The 18,252-nt window shown below is 46.9% G+C and overlaps 2 protein-coding genes across 3 annotated transcripts; one reads left to right on the top strand and one right to left on the bottom strand.

Annotated features, from left to right (window-relative positions):
• Positions 1-8,212: 8,212 nt before the first annotated feature.
• Positions 8,213-12,472, top strand: IDH3B (isocitrate dehydrogenase (NAD(+)) 3 non-catalytic subunit beta). 2 transcript variants are annotated; one of them, XM_080931378.1, is made up of 12 exons: positions 8,213-8,274; positions 8,408-8,488; positions 8,616-8,714; positions 8,828-8,948; positions 9,973-10,033; positions 10,113-10,245; positions 10,344-10,477; positions 10,572-10,674; positions 10,764-10,910; positions 11,277-11,371; positions 11,482-11,542; positions 12,340-12,472. In XM_080931378.1, exons 1-12 carry the CDS (start codon positions 8,239-8,241, stop codon positions 12,412-12,414), a joined length of 1,146 nt encoding a protein of 381 aa, XP_080787504.1. In that variant the 5' UTR covers positions 8,213-8,238; the 3' UTR covers positions 12,415-12,472. The 2 variants fall into 2 exon arrangements, with proteins under 2 accessions (XP_080787504.1, XP_080787503.1); XM_080931377.1 differs by lacking the exon at positions 12,340-12,472 and adding an exon at positions 12,055-12,323.
• NOP56 (NOP56 ribonucleoprotein) lies at positions 12,473-17,747 on the bottom strand. Its single transcript, XM_080930983.1, has 12 exons — positions 17,094-17,747; positions 16,845-16,934; positions 16,430-16,544; positions 15,926-16,087; positions 15,616-15,814; positions 15,111-15,298; positions 14,876-15,027; positions 14,619-14,719; positions 14,133-14,281; positions 13,787-13,908; positions 13,472-13,606; positions 12,473-12,914 (listed from the first exon to the last, which is right to left on the bottom strand). Exons 1-12 carry the CDS (start codon positions 17,094-17,096, stop codon positions 12,555-12,557), a joined length of 1,776 nt encoding a protein of 591 aa, XP_080787109.1. The 5' UTR covers positions 17,097-17,747; the 3' UTR covers positions 12,473-12,554.
• Between the last annotated feature and the right edge of the window lie 505 nt (positions 17,748-18,252).

Genomic DNA, 18,252 nt, shown 5'->3' with positions numbered 1-18,252 from the left:
CATGCAGGGGAGCAGTGGGAAGAGATGAGAATGAGGACCCACAGGACTGACTTCGTCAACCTGGACTAGACTCTTCGGAGTCTAATGCTGGGCAGCTCATTGTCGGCATACTTAAAACAATACAATTTGGGGAAAGGTTTCCAGGTGACAATCAATCCAATCAGTCAAATTCCAGGTGCACAATAAAGCTTAAGGTGTGACTAGACTCCTTTACACGGTACATGTATGTAGTCATGAGGGTGGGCTCTACAGCTCAAAGGCCTAGAATGTACTGTGGTCTCTAACCCATAACATAGAGGTCAGCAGGCTACAGAGTATTTGTAACCTCTCCCCCAAGGGTGGGTAATGGTCTACAGAGAGAAGAGGCTGGGGATTCTCAGGAATTTGGGTGAGGTCCACCTCCACAGATAGGATAAAGGTCACCAGGTTGTTAGCAACCTCCATTCTAGTCTTTCTGGATGGAATGCAGGGATTTGATTTTATCTCCTGCACTAAGGAGACACTCCTGCCTAATTAACATTCCTGGTTCTCTACCTGCTTCTCTGTGAGTACAGGAATCTCTATGGCCCTAACAATTAAGGCAGTGAGATATGCCCCTTACTGGTCTGTAGCTTGTGAAGACAAGGATTTTTGTCTTTTCTTGATTTTTTTTTCCTGTGCCTCTGCATCCATAGTGCATAGAAAAGTGCCTGGTAAGTAAATGTGGAATTCAGACTTGTGTAGGGTCAGAGGTCAGCTCATGCTCAGTTGGATGTGTGGTGTCATATAGATTATCCCAGAGAGATGAACTCGATTAGCTCACACAGCCCCCCTAGTCCCACTTCAACTTGCTGTTCTGTCCCATCCCTAGAAAGGAAACAAGATCTTTACCTCCTTAGGTTTTATGGCCACTTGGGCTGCAGAAACCAAGTCTTTGAAAAGTGCCACAGAGTGGACCTTTGGTCTGGAGATCTGTGTGAATAGGGAGCTGCTTTCATTATGCCCAGCTTCAGTCACCTCACGGATATTTGGGATGCTGGAGGGCCTGTCATGTTATGGTAAGTATTCAATGCTGCGTCTCAAAAATTACATCCAGTTTGTAGCATCTACTGATTTGTGTGATGTCCGAGTTCCTATCCCAACTGTCTCTAATGACCAATGTGATATAATTGAATGGGTGGAAAGAGATGGAAAGGCTCTGGACACAAGACGTTTCCAGAGCCTGCGTGATCTGACTGTAGCATACTCTTGTGTGAGTGACAGATGCTCTTATTTGAGCACAGTGATAGATAGTAAGGCTCCAGGTTCTGTGCTAAGCTGTATGTGGGCGATTCTTTTTGCTGACATGTGGGTAGTACATGTATTGTAGGCTATGCACCAGAAAAGATGGTTTGGACATGGGTTTATGTTAATGGAAAGCTTTTATTAGCAGACTAGTGACTATACTGTGTGTTTGGGATCCTACTGTAGCACTTTCTCAGGGTGAGCTTCTAAGCACACACACACACACACACATACACACACACACACACCACACACCACACACACACACACACACACACACACACACACACCACATCCTGGGTCAACATACTTCAGCTAACAAGAAGTTAGCTTGAAGTGAAACTTCAGGAGCCACAAAGCAAGGTTAGTACATCTAGAGACGCCCCAGAACTATGGCGTTTGGTGGATTGAGTCTCACTGATCCCCTTTCCTTGTACTGCAGTTCTTTTGGTAAGTGGTGCTGTCTACATGCTGGGTTTTATGGCCTGAATGGCACTTCCACCATGGGGTCAGTTGTGCTGAGGTCTGTCTGGGAACCTATTACCAGTCCATGATCAACTTGAAACTTGAGATTTATGTCCATACTGTTTAAGCTTAAAATGTTTTTGCTTTAAATTATGGTATAACCCCCAAAATGTGGTAGTAGGGGGGCTGTGATCATTGGTGAAGGTGCTTGCCGACGAGCCCCCTACCCGAGTCCAGTTCCTGGAACAGATTCATGCATGCTGTCCTCTAACCTCCACACATGGATGTAACCCAGGCCGACCTCAAACTTGCTGTGTAGCCAAGAGTGACCTTTCATTCTTGAGCCTCCTGCAAGTCTTTTACAGGAATGTGAAATTACAGGAATGTGCTACCATGCTGGTTTGTGTTGCTGAGGATCAAAGCCATGGACTCCTGGGCAAGACTCAGAACACTGAGGCATGCTCTAGCCTGTTCTATGTATAGCTCTCCTGCAGAATACTTACTTGGAGCATGTGAGGCCGTGGGTTCTGTCCTCAGTACTACAAAACAACAACAACAAAATAAGAGTATCATGTTGAGGTGGAAAGACCTTTTTGAGTGTGAAAAGACCTGGTTCCAGGTAAATCCCTGGAGTAAAAAAAAAAAAAAGCCTCAATGTTTTCATCTATAGGGTTATAACATATGCCTTCCTTCCACTTAGAGCCATACCACACTGGAGGGATACACGAGACCTTGGCTCATAAAGGTTACACCACAGTTTTTATCTTTTTCACATTTGTTTAGTATGTGTGTGTCTGTCTGTGCATATGCACACACATACATTAAAAAATTCGACATCAGCTATTATTTTATTTTTAGAGTGTCTTTTCTCCTGCCCCTCAGAAAGATGAGTGCCCCTTCATGATCTTGGCCTCTGCAGCTCTATTATTGGTTGCCATGACCTTTCCTCTCATGTCTCTTCACATTCTGATCCATTTTTCTTCTACTGCAGTTCAATTTTTTAAAAGTCTATTTATTTATGTACATCAATACATTGTAACTGTCTTCAAACATGCCAAAAGTGGGCGTCAGGTCCCATAATAGATGGTTGTGAGCCACCATGTGATTGCTGGAAACTGAACTCAGGCCCTCCACCTCAGTTCTTGTCACAGTAACCTCAGATCTCCACATCTGCTGAAGCTTAGATTTAACACTGAGTGACTCGGTCCAGAATGCCTGGACCAATGGTTTCCTTCATGAAATACTCATGTTCTTTCATTGCTTGGTAACAATATACACTCAGAATCACTACCCAGTAAGAGTATTCCTAACATTCCCAAAACCACTCTCATGTCTAATCCAAGACAACACATGCCTGTGGTGGGTACTTCCAAATCTGATGTCTTTTTGAAGGTTATGTGAATATACAATACAGCACTGGTGGTCATCTAGGGGAGTGCCAAGTTTGTTCCTCGAGATGGATGTTTCTTGAGTGTCCAAGAAAGAAGACCAAGCTGGGAGTCCATTAAATTGTTGCTGGCTTGCATATTTTTTCAAAACATTTGTTTTATGTGTATGCCCTTGAGTGTATGTATGTGCATCATATGCATACAATGGTCAAAAGAGGTATTGGAGCCCCTAGAACTGGAACTACAGATGGTTGTGAGCTGTCGTGTAGGTGCTGGGAACAAAATCTGGGTCCTCTGAAAGAGCAGTAAATGCTCCAACTACTGAGCAACCTCTATCCATCCCCATGCATCTGCTTGAGTATTTTAGAGGGCCCCCGAGTCTTTCCCCCTTCTCCCTGATGATCCTGCTCAGATACCTGTTGTGCTTTGAACACAAACGGTTCACATAGGCTCATAGGAAGTGGCACTATTTGAAAGGAATAGGACATGTTAGAGTCGATGTGGATAACATCAGTGTGCAGTCCATCCTAAACAGCTTCTAGAAAAGGAGAAAAAAAATCATTTTTTAGGTTAAAACAATAGTGGGTGTAGCTCCCTTGAAGGCATGTGGGTGCTGCAGCGTTGAACTGAGCTAATTCAACACTAATGGTGTTTTATACTTGGGCAGCATTTTTCTTATAAATAACATCTTATATGGATTTAAGACTAATGTCTAGGGAGATTATTGAGGGAACATACTGTACTTGCTGGTTTTGTGTCAACTTCACACAAGCTGGAGTTATCACAGAGAAAGAAGCCTCAGTTGAGGAAATGCCTCCATGATATCCAGCTGTAAGGCATGTTCTCAACTAGTGATCAAGGGGGGAGGGCCCAGTCCATTGTGGGTGGTGCCATCCCTGGGCTGGTAGACCTGGGTCCTATAAGAAAGCAAGCTGAGCAAGCCAGGGGAAGCAAGCCAGTAAGCAACATCTTTCCATGGCCTCTGCATCAGCTCTTGCTTCCTGACCTGCTTGGGTTCCAGTCCTGACTTCCTCTGGTGATAGGAAATGTAAGCTTTCCCCTTACAACTTAAACCCTTTCTTCCCCAACTTGCTTCTTGGTCATGATATTTTGTGCAGGAATAGAACCCTGACTAAGACACATACTAATCACTTTATCTTGTGCTGTACTTAAAAGTGATAGGTGTTGAATTGACAAGTGGACTTGTGATGGTTAATACTGTTGTCAATTTAACAGGATCTAAAGTCACTGAAGAGACAGGACTCTGGATCTGCTTGTGAAAGATTATCTGTTAACTGATATGAGAGGCCCCACATTAAATGTGGGCAACACCGTTTCATGGGCTCGGATGAAGTAAGATGAGCAGCAGCACGTGTCGCTCACTCTCTGCTTCATGACTGCAATGATGTAATGTGCCCACTGCTTCCTGCTCCTGTGGCCGTGTCTATTCCCCACTGTGGTGAACTGAATCTCCTGGAACTGTGGGCCAAAATAAATCTATTCTTTTTTTTTTTTAAATATTTATTTATTTTACGTATGTGAGTACACTGTAGCTGTCTTCAGACACATCAGACGGGGCATCAGATCTCATTACAGATGGTTGTGAGCCACCATGTGGTTGCTGGGATTTGAACTCAGGGCCTCTGGAAGAGCAGTCAGTGTTCTTAATCTCTGGCTGAGCCGTCTCTCCAGCCCAAATCTATTCTTTTTAAAGCTGATTTTGTCGTGTATTTTGACACTAGCCACCTTTAATCCTAGCACTTAGAAAGCAAAGAGGCAGGTGGGTCTCTCAGGACAACCAGGGATATAAAGAGTGATCCTATCTCAAGAAAACATACATGCTTACATGTAGCATTCAATAAGTTCTATGAGATAGCCAACATTTTACTAAGCAGCCAAATCAACGTCAGTGACTCTTTACTTCCGGAAGCAGTGGGAGAGAAACTATCAGCCAGCATGACGAATGAGTTCTGTTTACTGCATCAGAACAAATTCATGACTGAAGCACACACACACAGGTCTATAATCCAACTATCACGAACACACCACTTCACCTGAAATGCACACATGACTAGAGGTGCCTTGTAGGATGGCTTTAACCTTCATTGTGTGTACAAAGGAAAATGTACAGGGATATACATAGCAATGTTGTTGAGAAGAGCCCAAATCGGACTTCATACTAGGTATCTGCCTATTTAAGATTAATAATTTAGTAAATTTGCATTATAGCATATTATACAGTGAAGCAAAAGAATTAGGTTATTTATTTATTTATTTATTTGCAGGGCATGGTGGTGCATACCTTTAATTCCAGCACTTAGAAGGCAGAGGCAGGTGGGTCTCTGAGTTTGAGGTGAGGTCAGCCTGATTTACAGAGTCAGTTCCAGACAGCCAGGGCTACATAAAAAAACTTTGCTTCAGAAAACATTAAAAAAAGAAAAAAAAAAAAAAAAAAAAAAAAAAAAAAGGAAAAAAAAAGAGGAAAAAATTTTTCTGCCATGATTTGGAGAAAGAATACAACAACCATGTGAGATCTGAGGGGGCAGGGGTTGGGGATAGAAGCTAGTGTCTGTGGCCAATGCTACAGGCAGGCAGCCAAGGATGTTTGGCAGGGACTAGGTGGGACTAGCCACTAAGTTTAGGGCAGGTGGAGAGACAGAGATAATAAATTGGTAAGGGCACAGTTTTCTAGGCGGAAGGGTCCAGCAATTGTGCCAAGAAGCAACTGTGTGCAATTTGTAAAGGGGGAACAAAAGGAAAGAAAAAAGGAATGGGTATTCTCTGTGACATAGTGTCCTATGACATGTAAATTAGTGTTGAGGAAAAATGCAAAGCTAAGCATGTCAAGTATGAAACTATCCTGAAACATACACTAAAACCAATACTATATTCTCTTTCTGTCTGTACCGTGTGTGTATACACACAAAACAGCGTTTGAAGGACATAGCAAGCTAGTGCCTGAGGTTTGAGTGACAAGCTTTGCCCTTTTTTACTATTCATATGTTTAAGAGAACTGCTATAATTAGTTACTAATCAAAATACTCAAGACAGTTAAATACTAGTTAAAACAAGAGGCAGGTCTCAGTGAATCTGACGTCAGCCTGGTCTTCACAGTAAGTTCCAGTTCTTCCAGGACTACATAGTGAGATCCTGATTAAAAAAATTAATACAAAATTTTCTGCTTCGAAGAGCTCTTCCTTGATATAATCCTCATTCTTTGTCATGTCTGACTTCCTGGGATTGTGCACCGAGTCTTCCCAGGCCTTTTCTAGTCTGGCTGGCACATTGCATCAAGGATGATTATCTAGTACTGTGGCATTGTGTCCTCATCTGAAGGGGCTCCAACTTCATTGTTACTGACTTCTGTTCAACTTGCAAAAATCCTTGTGGAAGCACTTTCCTCTCCTCCCATCTTACACTCTCAAAGACTCATATAAATGCTACTCTTTGGATAATTTGAAACCTTTGGTTCTTTTCTCACTTGCCTATCAATTATAACTTTTAGACCATTTTCACTTATCTCCTCATTCCATTTGTCAGAAGCCTCAAATCCATCCTTTTGATAGGATGACCCTTAATTTTCTTTTAATTTCTATTTTTTTTTTCCCTTTGAGATAGCGTCTCTTTACATAGCCCTGGCTTTCCTGGAACTCAACTCAGAGATCTTCCAGAAGATGGCACTTTTAAATGAACCCAAATGTTTGCTTTTTCCATGAAGCCACTTACAACTAAATAAGGATCATTTCCATGGTCACCATGCTCAACAGTGTTGCTCATAAATCTCTTTTTCCCCTCAGGTTTAGAGCATACACTAACCTCACTTCTCAGTACTCCTTCCGGGTCTCTTCACACAAGTCCAGTCTCCTGATCGTCGGCCATGCCACTCACAGCTTTACCTGCATGGCATTGAGGCTGCCTTGCTGAGATCCTCTTGGCCAGCTGGTCTGTCCAGTCCCTCAACTGCCTCAGCTCAGCTGCTGGTCAGTAACTGCTGCCTGAAAGTTGTCCTTGGCCAGTGTCATACAAGGGCAGAGCACGCTAGAAGAACAATCTCTTTGAGACGGTACCCACTTTTCATTGCTCTCTAGTGTCAGGCTGAGGAAACTCTAGCTGAGGCCACTCTTGCTAAACTCCTTCCCCTGCCCACTTTTTTTTTCCTGTGTTGAAACATTTCCTTTAAGAACACGCTCCTAAGCCACTTTAACGACCCCTCTTCATCTCTGACTCTGGGGATTTTGCTTCTAATCCAATTTCCTCTAAGCTGAGTATACCTGATTCTGTAAACTCCAGTTTATCCCACAATCACAGATGGGGCTCTACCTCTTTTCCCAAACCTCTCAGACTTTATCTTCACAGACTTGCCATTATTAGATCATGCTTTTGATTTCTCATGGCTGTAGGGGAAAAAAACCGAACAGGTCTTAACACAGAAGAAAATCTGAACCCTTTGGGTGCCAAGGACTTCTCTGGAAGAACAGCGAAATGCATGGATCACATCTTTGAGGTCTTTTAAATGGATAAAATAATTCAGATTACAAAGAAAACTCATTACGTTGGTATATGATAAGAAAACTAACGGAGTTGATGAGGTGGCTCGTTGGTAAGATGCTTGCTGCTAAGCTGTTGACCAGAACTCAATCCCTCAATCCTTGAAACCTACAAATAACCCAGAGACGTGATAAATATCCAATAACTGAAGTAAAAGAGAAAACGAACACATCTCCCATGCAATATGTGTTCATATAGTGCTTCTAGGTGACTAAGGGGGAGTACTAGTTAAGAGAATAACACATAATAGAAACATTCACAGCTTCCCAAGACTTCTCAACTTGCTGATAAACTCACGTCCTTGTTCAATAAATGGCCACATATTCTTGGATGTTTTGAATTTTCAAGAGAAATTAAATCTGACGAGTGAAAAATAAAGCAAATAGACAAACTGGTTGGATATTCTGTGATCCTACATTACCAAACAGAAGTACAGAACGAAACTGAACTGGTACACCCTGCCGACTGGTAAGGGAGAAAGAGCCGCCGAGTTTGCCAGGGCTGACAGGAAGTCCAGCTCCCACGACCGCGCTCGCTTCCGGCGTCACTTCCCCCGCGACTCCCTCGGCCCAACATGGCAGCGCTGAGCAATGTCCGCTGGCTGACCCGAGTGAGACCCGGGACGCGCTGGGCAGAGGGTGGGCAGGAGAACAGGGGGCCTGTCTGCGGTTTTCAAAAGAAGGAAAGATCCTCGCGGTGTAAGTGACCTGGGTGTCCCCGATCTGACCTTGTGTCTGTCGCAGGCGGTGGTCGCCGCTCGGAACTCCGGGGCATGGAGAGGTCTCCGAACATCAGCTACAACTCACGCCGCTTCACAGAGCCAGGTACGCGGCTTCGTGCTCGCTCATCCTTTTCGCCTCTTTGCCGCTTCCCTGGGTTTTCCCCTCCCCACTTCTCTCCCTCTGACTCCCACTTCTGTCCCTGCTCCATCTCTGCTGGCCCCACTCGTAGGCACAAGATGTGAGGGTGGAGGGTGCCTTTCCTGTGACCATGCTGCCTGGAGACGGTGTGGGGCCAGAGCTCATGCATGCTGTCAAGGAAGTGTTCAAGGTGAGTAGCCTGGGGCGGGGGATGGTGGTGGATCCTGATACAGGGATGGATGGGTTGAGTTGGAAAGTTCAGACCTGACCGGGCCGGTTCCTTGCTTGCATGTATCCCTGAAGGCTGCTGCTGTCCCTGTGGAATTCAAGGAGCACCACCTGAGCGAGGTGCAGAATATGGCTTCTGAGGAGAAGTTGGAGCAGGTGCTGAGTTCCATGAAGGAGAACAAAGTTGCTATCATTGGTTTGTATGGCGCTCTGTCATTTAAACTCAAATGAGCAGTGTTCGTTCATAAAGCCTCTCTATCTCTGCAGTGTGTATATATCCGTTTTCCAGACTGTCCTCTACTGACACTCAGCAGTTTGTTTCTTCTCAGTGGGAAACCGGGAGTTAGTGAGGTCAGGAAGGGTTTGGGATCTGCTGAGGCTGTGTCACTCGTTACACACACACACACACACACACACACACACACACACACACACACATCCCCTCTGAAAAGCTCCCAGAATTTGAAACGTTATATAATCACAGAAACTGTCTGATCCTGGGAAAACCATGCCCAGCATAAGGCAAATCATAGTCAGCTGCTATGGACAGTCTGAAGCAGCCCTGAATCCTACACCTGGGAGTAAAAGAAAAACATTCTTCTAAATATTGCAGTGTTTTTTTTTTTTTTAAGGAGACCAAAATTCCCACTACAAAATCCTCATTTATAGTATCTCCTTGTCCCCTTAATAAAGTCATGTTTATGGTTTCTTGGTGTAAGAGCATGGGCCAATCATTTGGGGGATTGCTGATCTACCCACTGAATGTACTTAACCAAAGAACTAACTAAATAAAGTAAGTACCAGTTTTTCTGAAACGTTTCCTATTATTATCAGGGGATTCCTCTTCTGTGCCCCTATGCTCACTGCTACCATCCTCCCTACAGCACTTAGGTTGTCTCTCCCAGTGTAATTCTTGCTCAATGCGGGCAGGAGTTGTGTGGTTTGATTAATATCTCTATTGCCTTATGTACATAGTCAGTTGTCCATAAGTAGCTGAGAAAATACAAAGTCGGTAGACATAGGAGTATAATGAAAACCATTGATTCCTTATCCTTGCTTTTCAGCTTGGTATTATACCCAGGTTCTTTGATTAAAAAAGAAAAGAAAAGAAAAGAAAAGAAAAGATTTGCGAGTGAGAGATGGAAGTCTAGGTTGTATGAAGTCAATGGGGAGATTGGACACTAGTCTAACATTACTTCTTCTATACTTTGTTTTCATAGGAAAGATCTATACTCCAATGGAGTATAAGGGTGAACTAGCCTCCTATGATATGCAACTGAGGTAGGTAGATGGGTAGGCTTGGATCTGAGGGGTGCTGGGCACCGGGCACGAAGCTGATGACTGTCTACTTACTCTTCAGGCGGAAGTTGGATTTGTTTGCCAACGTAGTCCATGTGAAGTCACTTCCTGGATACAAGACTCGGCACAACAATCTAGACCTTGTGATCATTCGAGAACAGACAGAAGGGGAGTATAGCTCTCTGGAACATGAGGTAAGGCCCAGAAACTACGTCGGACCAGGAGAGCCAAGCTGGGGGGTCGGCCTCCTTGATTCTGCCCTAGAGTCAACAACCACTTCCCTCCCACCCAGAGTGCAAAGGGTGTCATCGAGTGCCTGAAGATCGTCACTCGAACCAAGTCTCAGAGGATTGCAAAGTTTGCATTTGACTATGCCACCAAGAAAGGGCGGAGCAAGGTCACAGCTGTCCATAAAGCCAATATCATGTGAGGCATGGTTTTTTTTTTTGTGGGCCAGGTTTCTGGGGAGGCATCCCCTGAACTCTGTTGACTGATCTTTGTCTCTCTGGCCTGTGAACAGGAAACTTGGGGATGGGTTGTTCTTGCAGTGCTGTGAGGAAGTTGCTGAACTGTACCCTAAGATCAAGTTTGAGACAATGATCATAGACAACTGCTGCATGCAGGTAAGACCCCTGTGAGTGTCCAGAGAGCTGGTCCGTCCATCTCACTTCCTGTGGAACTCTTTTTCTTTATTCTCCCATTTCACTCCTAGCTGGTGCAGAATCCTTACCAGTTTGATGTGCTTGTGATGCCTAATCTCTATGGGAACATTATCGACAATCTGGCTGCTGGCCTCGTTGGGGGAGCTGGTGTGGTTCCTGGTGAGAGTTACAGTGCAGAGTATGCAGTCTTTGAGACGGTGAGCAAGATTAATTTTTCCCTGGGGATGGTGGTGCATGCCTTTAATTCAGTACTTGGGAGGTGGAGGCAGAGGCAGTTGGATCCCTAGTGAGTTCAAAACCAACCTGGTCTACATAGTTCCAGGACAACCAGAGCTCCACAGTGAGAACCTGTCTCAAAATAGCCAAACACAAACCAGAATTCTGTTAGCCATCTGTCCCTACCCTTTCCTGATCTTAGGTAGATCTGTATTCTATACCAGTGCCTCTCTCCCACCCCACACATCAGTCACCTTAGCCTGCCCCCTCCTGTGCCATAGTTCATTTTCTAGGCCTCTGCACATGCCTGTCTCCTTCCAGCGATTCTGGCTTGTTCTTTCCCACAGGGTGCTCGGCATCCATTTGCCCAGGCTGTGGGCAGGAATATAGCCAATCCCACAGCCATGCTGCTGTCGGCTTCCAACATGCTGCGGCATCTCAAGTAGGTTCTAGGAAGCTGAGGTGGGTTCGTGGGTGGAGGGTGGGTGTTGGAAGGAAAATAAAGGTGGGAGTGTTCTGGTTGCATTCTCAGCCTTTCCTGTCTATTGACAGTCTTGAGTATCACTCCAGCATGATTGCAGATGCGGTGAAGAAGGTGATCAAGGTTGGCAAGGTGAGTTTCAGAAGGCTTCACTGGCTCAGCACTATGCTATTGCTGGAACCTGGGGGACCTTTCTCCTCCAGGCCCCACAATATTTTGTGATCTCAGGGCTGTTTACTTCCCCTCTCTTGGCTGTTTCATCCTCTTGGTCTTCTTCGCCTTAGTTCCATCTGCTGTTCCTTTTCCTGTACCATCCTTTGCCCTTCTTGGGCCATCTGAATGCAGACCTTGAAACTTTGGGGTGGAGATTGCAGGCAGGGTTTAGCTGCCTGGTTTCCTTCCCACTTCTCATTTTCTACAAGGTAACCCCATCTCATCCTTCCTGATACGTACCTCTCCCCATCCTGCTGCCTGCTCAGCTTCCTGTACTGCCTTGTCTACTCAAGTGGGCAGGTCCTTGACCTACACACCTACTTTCTTCCATCTTGTCTTCCTTGGTCTCCCATCTCATCATGCTGCCCCATCTCCTTCACTTCATGGGCTCTCTCTTCTTCCCCCACGGCTATTGCTGGTGGTGGCTGTAGGTACGGACTCGAGACATGGGAGGCTACAGCACCACAACTGACTTCATCAAGTCTGTCATCAGCCATCTGCACCCCCACGGGGGTTAGAGCCCTTCCTTACTCCCTCCAACTTCAAAAGGACCATGCTTCGTACACATCCCTTCAGTACAATGGACCAGAAGAAGCATCTATAATACTTTTCTGGCAGAGGCTAGGTTGTCCTGGGGGCTGGCTCAAAGGTAGTTCACTGGGTGGGTTCTTGGGACAAGGCCCAGACCACAAGATGATGACAACTCTTTCCCACAGGTTCGAACCTCAGACATGGGTGGTTATGCCACATGTCATGACTTCACTGAAGCTGTCATTGCTGCCCTGTCATAAATCGTATATACATGCTTATGTAAAAATACTCCAAATAAACAAACAAAGCACATGTTAATCTGGTTTTGTGTTTTTATTGGGGTTTAGCATGGCAGGAGCTGCCACCATAAGGTATGCCCCTCCCACCAAGCAGGTCCGTTCTAATCCTCCTGCACCTTCTGGGACTTTTTCTTTTTCTTTGTGCTGCTCTTTGTGCAGCTGGCAGCAGCCTCAGGCTCAGGCTCCTTGGAAATTTTCCTTTTCTTCTTAGGGGTGGGGCTTGCTGCCTCTTCTGGTTCACTGGCCATTTCCTCCTTGGGTGAGGATTTCTTTCTCTTAGGAACACTTATGCTGCTGGTGGCCATCTCTTCGAGATCATTGGCCAACTTCTCCTTGGGAAAAGCTTTCTTTTTCTTGGTTTTAGTTAAAGAAACAGGTGGGTCGTCTTCCATTCCATTTTCCTGTATGGTCTCCTGGGGTTCTTTCAGCTTTTTCTTCTTCTTAGGTTTTTCATGTGTCTCCTGAAGGGGGAATCAGACATGGGATATGTTGCTTACATTTGTCAGCAGCTACAGCTGCAGAAGAGCAAACCTAGTACTTTGGTGACTTAATGCATGGGTACCTTGGTGATCTACTCTCAGATTTTAGCACAATTTCCCTGGCCCTCTTAAAACCTAGAGAAACCCCCTGTATGCTGGTCATGATGGACATCATGCAGAGCTCCCAGGGGACCCTGAGATGAAAACTGTCACATTGGTGACCTTCCTGCCCCCACCCCCCATCATGAGACACTATCACCTCTAGACACAGAACAGGGAGAGCAGGAATTCACACTACCCCCGTTGAGGACTCCTGGGAGGCAGCCGAGGACAGAGCACACTTGCCCATGGAATGGGCCATGTGCTACAACCAGCATTCTGGGCTCTTGTCAAGTTCTCTCAGCACCTATCTCCTCCCTATAGAATCAAGAGGTAGTTTTAGGTGTTTTGGTCCAAAAAGCCCAAGCTCCAGACCATGGTTTGATGCCCTGTGTTCTACTGCTGAAAAGCCTACAACCTAGTATCCACATAGGACTCACCTCACACTCTTCAGGAGTACTGCTGTTTTCTGGAGATGCCAGGGCCAGTGCAGCCAGTCGCTTCTTTTCCTTCTTCAAGCGTTTCTTCTCCTGTTTTTCCAGCTTTCTGGTTATTTCAGCAGCCGCTTCCTCTGCCTGGCAAAAAGCAAAGTGCTGAAAACCCAAAGACCCCTGACTTGCCACAACACCTCTAGTTTTGCTGGATCAGGCTCATTAAATCAGTTTTATTGCCTCCATTTCTGAAGGTCAGGCTAAGTCAGTTCATCCTCTCCAACAGCAACCCTTATGTCCCGCTACAACAAAGCACACACTGACCTGAACCACGGCTTCCTTCATGACATCCAGATTCTTCCTTGGAATCTCTCCAGTCTCATAGAAAGACAGCCGCTCCTCAACTTGTTCCCGGAGTTTTTCCCCGAATACACTTGTGGGGACCTCTAGATGGGTGTATATGTGTAAACAAAGCCAATTACAACCCTTGAAATGACCAGTGACTCCCCAGTCCCTCACCCTTCAGCTTCACTCAGACCCAAAGTGTCAACACTCACTAGGTGAACTCTGTTGACGAAAAATATTACCATCATTGTAGAAGCTGCCAAGGTAGGTTCCTCCCCCCACCAGTGTAACCCCTCTAGTCAAATGCCAACTCCCCCATTCATACCAGAGAAGCAATCAATTCTTGAGGCAATACTGCATTTGTTTGCTAGGTATCGGGAGATACGGCCTTTGTTCTTTGCAGCTGCTCGGCCAATGAAGGTGGAATGAAAAATGAGTCCATATTTTGGTGTGTTACCCCTTGTCTTCAGGGCTCTGTGAGAATATTTAGTCAATAGCTTAGAACACTCGACCCAAATGACCAAGTTCCCCTCCTCCAACAATTTCCCACCAGGTTTGGCTGAACTTTCTACCTCAAAACGTGCCAACCTAGCTCCCAGAGGCAGAGAGAAGGCATCCAATTTGCTGACCTGGAAACTTGGTCCCTTTTTGCTGGGCCCTGGGAATCACTCAGACACCAGGACTGGCCATCACCCCCATAGGAGAGGCCTATATAGGTCAGGTAGCCCTGGTAAGCCATCACTGTAATCCCCAAGCAAAGCAATGGACACCAGAAGCAGCACCTGACATGGGCAGGCGCCCTCACTGGTACCTGAACAGGGCCTTTTCAGCCCCAAGGATCTGTACTGTGGATGCTGGATACTTGGCCAGGTTGGTGAGGCTGCCAGCATGAGCAATGAGGCGGGCACCTACCTGGAAAGATCCAAGGAGGTCAGGTGAGTGAATGGAAACTTGACCTAACAATCTTCTCCCCACCATGCAACAACTAGGGACAACATGCTAGCCACAAGTACAGCGGTACAGAATGTGAAGTTTTACTCCCCCACTTTCGTGTTCCCCATGACGCACCGCTTCCCCAATTAAGGCTGACAGGCTGGGGGCTACTTGGCTCATCTTGGAGCGAAGGTAAGTGTGTAGGCTCTGGCGATACTCTGACAAAGACACCACACGACTGGAGAAGCTCTCGATGTTTATCAAGTCGATAGCAGATATGTCCATGCCTAGGAAACACCTAGTGTGAACAGGGGGACCAGATACTCAAGGAGTCTCGTACCTTAAACAGGCTGCCGCGCTCCACACTGACCCATGGAGGAACGAGAGGCATCCAAAATGGCCTTAGCCTTGGCCCCATCCATCGTAATTTCTTCCAGTTTCTCCAACTTCTCTTCATCCAGTTCCCTGCGGTTCCCAATGAACTGAGCCAGGCGGCAGTATGTGGCATTGTCGTTGATGATCTTCACCAGCTCTGGAAAATGGTACCCATACCATTCCCTGCAGAGGAACAACCACTCTCTGATGCCGCTGTCAAGCCTCACCTCAGGTCCCAGACGCCCTCAAATCCATGTCTCCCCATTCACAATACAGACCAGGCACAGTGGCCTAGGCTGAGGTGTACATAGGGTAGGTTTATTCTGCCTCCTCTTTCTATACAGCCAGCGTAGAAACACAGCCTGTGGTAAGCACAAGGAGGCCTGACCGACTCTGGCCCGTGATCCTACCCACAAATTATCAGCCCTGCTTGACCTTAAGTTTGCAATAACTAAACCACAGGCCAAAGAAGCCAGTATTTGGTAGCTTTTACACCTTACCTGACACGCATCGAGAAGGTATTGATATCTTTATCCAGTTGGTCCAGGAGGCTTATGGACTGGATGATCATGTTGTCCACCCGGTTCACATTAAACTTAACTTTGGCACGAGAATAGCTGTGCCCCAGCCCTAGCTGGGCTTTACAAGCAGAAAGGTCTGTCAGACCCTTCACCAGATTATGGAAATGCAGACGAACTCCTAAAAAGGCAGAACTGAGTAAGGACCTTCCGGACTCGTAACCACTCAACAGTCCCCCTCCTGGCTCCAATGGGTACTGCATCCTCGTGGTGGATAGAACATGGCTCTTACCTCGAAGGATCTCAGCAATCACACCACCAGTTTGGCAGTTGTAACCCAACTCTTCTTGTATTGCAGCACCAATCTTGGGGTCTCCAACCCCCAGAAGTACTTTCTTCTTCTTGGACGGCAGGTATGTCTCCAAGAGCAGGCGGAGGTCCTCATGAACAACACCTTGGGACAAAGAACACAGCTTTAATACGCTGAAGAACGTCCTAGCTGTGAAAGTGTAAGTACTCTGCTTCCGATCGGATCATATAGGAATACCCATCCCTCCAGGCATTGCTCAGAAACATGGAGTCGTCAGCGATCACTCAGGGGATTGACAGATTCTCAAAGTCATCATTGCAAAGCCTGACTCAACCACAGGTCCAGTAGGACAAGAGTGAAGCATTTAAATGTTTTCAACTGCCCTCTTGTAGGTTTCAATGCCTAGAATGTATCATGCTTAGAAGAAAATCGTCTACAAACTCCATCAACCATCCAGAATCTCGTGTCCTGGAGGGGACAACTCACCTTCAGACACAGCATTGGCATTTTCCAAGGCAACCTGGGATGAAGAAAAGGGACAAAAGGCCACCAGACGAACAACATTGTGGAATTTGCCAAGGTTAAGCACGCACTCCTCAACCTGTGGAGAGAAGGATGAATGGGCTTTCTTTGAATTCGGCTTCTACAGCGCAGTAAAGCAGAGCACCAGATGTAGCAATCGGTGCCTGAGCCCGGACTCTTTAGTTCAAGAAATGGGAGTATGAGATGTTTATCTCCCAGGGCTCCAATTACATATGCTCGCGTTCGAGTCCCCACGTTCTACAGCTTCCCCCCCTCCCCGCTCGGTGCGGTCGGCCACGTGGGAGCACGCGGTGCATGCTGGGGTTTGGAGGCCTCAGGGGCTGCATTGCAGCACCACGAGCCCACCGATCCCACCCACCTGCGGCAACAGCAGGCTGATCTCCTCCACTTCCTTCAGCGCTAGCAGCGCGTAGCCGACCGCATGCTCGAACAGCACGTGCAGCAGAACCTGGAAAGGGAAACCGGCGCGCGGCCATCAGTCAAACTTCCGAGTGCGCTGGGCCGCTTCTAGGGCAGGCCCTGGCCTAAGCTCCGAGCCCAAACCCCAATGCAAACCCAGACGCACACTGAGGCCTTCTCAACGCAAATAACCCAAACCACTCCTCACCATGGCGCCTGCTCCGTGCCCAACTCGCAATGCGGCTAGCGCGCTGTGGCGCGCGGAACCTGACTGCGGAGACCACGCCTTCTCCTGTCTGACCAATCAGAGGCTGGGGACGGAACCATTTCCAGGTCTTCGGAGGGGTTCGCGAGTGTGGTATCGTCCGTCGGGCGGGTTGGATTACCTCGGGCGCGAGCGGGCCTGCCCATCCGGGCCTCTGCGGCTGCGCGAGCCGGTACCGTATCCGGCGAGAATGGTGCCGGCCCTACCGGTAGGCCGGGTCACCCTTCTCCGTTTCTCGTGCTTTTGTCACCCATGTGCCGGGCGGCAGGACTCGGCGAGGGTACGAGGGGCTTCCTGATGAGCCTTGTAGGTTGGTTTCCCGCTGCCCAGACAGTCCTGGTTCTCGCCTTCTGCCTGGAAACCGGTCACCGACGCTGTAGAAATGGCGGCTCCTTGCTGCCTGCTTCTTCCTCTTAAATGTTGTTGTTCGAAAAAGTGGTGGTGCCGGCAGTGGCGTAGATAAGGGCGGTTTACCCCTTCCTGGTTCTGTTCTTGGCCTTGCTTCATAGAACGCAGCTCTGCTCCGCATGCTCGGCACCACGTGGTGATCATGACCGCGTAGGCCCTGAATTCTTCCAAGGAGCTGCTCTCCTGTTTTCCAGCGTCACCTTTCGGCACAGCAAGGTGGCTAATTTAAAATTATCTTTGCTTTAAAGAGGGGGGAAAAAAACCCATGTTACTTTAGTTTTAGGATTATAAGTCCCAAACTTGATTATCTCAGTCTGTGTCTTAAAATAAGAATGCTAAGGGGGTACTTCCCTACCTTCCTTCACAGCTCATTCCTCGTTTTCTTTCCATTCCTCTCTTCCTTTCCTTTATCCTTCCTCGCCTCCCATCACTCCTCTTTCTCCCTCTTTCTCTCCCTTTCTAGCCCCCCCACCCCTTTTCCCTTCCTCCTCCCCTCTATCTTTCCTTCCCAGGGTTGGCTTTCTGCTCTTTGAACCTCTACTAGTCCTGTGTATCTGTTAGTGAATTCAAGGCAGGGCCTCCACCAGCTGAACTCTACTGCAACTCCTAAAGGGATTTTGAAAATTCTCATAACCATAAAGCACATTTATAAGTTGTGTCTCATTTGTTAACTCAGTGAGTTTAATGAATTCAC

This window comes from Micromys minutus, assembly GCF_963924665.1.
Source record: "Micromys minutus genome assembly, chromosome: 17".
Classification (NCBI taxonomy): domain Eukaryota; kingdom Metazoa; phylum Chordata; class Mammalia; order Rodentia; family Muridae; genus Micromys; species Micromys minutus.
The sequence above is the reverse complement of the archived record's forward strand: the minus strand, read 5'-3'. Positions and strand labels throughout refer to the sequence as shown.

Bases quoted from the DNA above. Each gene is read 5' to 3' on its own strand.
- IDH3B (XM_080931377.1), top strand. From the start codon at position 8,239: ATGGCAGCGCTGAGCAATGTCCGCTGGCTGACCCGA. The intron at 8,949-9,972 runs GTTTGTATGGCG...TTGTTTTCATAG, and splicing joins GAACAAAGTTGCTATCATTG to GAAAGATCTATACTCCAATG. The intron at 10,246-10,343 runs GTAAGGCCCAGA...CCTCCCACCCAG, and splicing joins ATAGCTCTCTGGAACATGAG to AGTGCAAAGGGTGTCATCGA.
- NOP56 (XM_080930983.1), bottom strand. The intron at 16,088-16,429 runs GTGAGTTGTCCC...CTTTGTCCCAAG, and splicing joins TGCCAATGCTGTGTCTGAAG to GTGTTGTTCATGAGGACCTC. The intron at 14,720-14,875 runs GTGCGTCATGGG...GGATCTTTCCAG, and splicing joins CAGCCTTAATTGGGGAAGCG to GTAGGTGCCCGCCTCATTGC.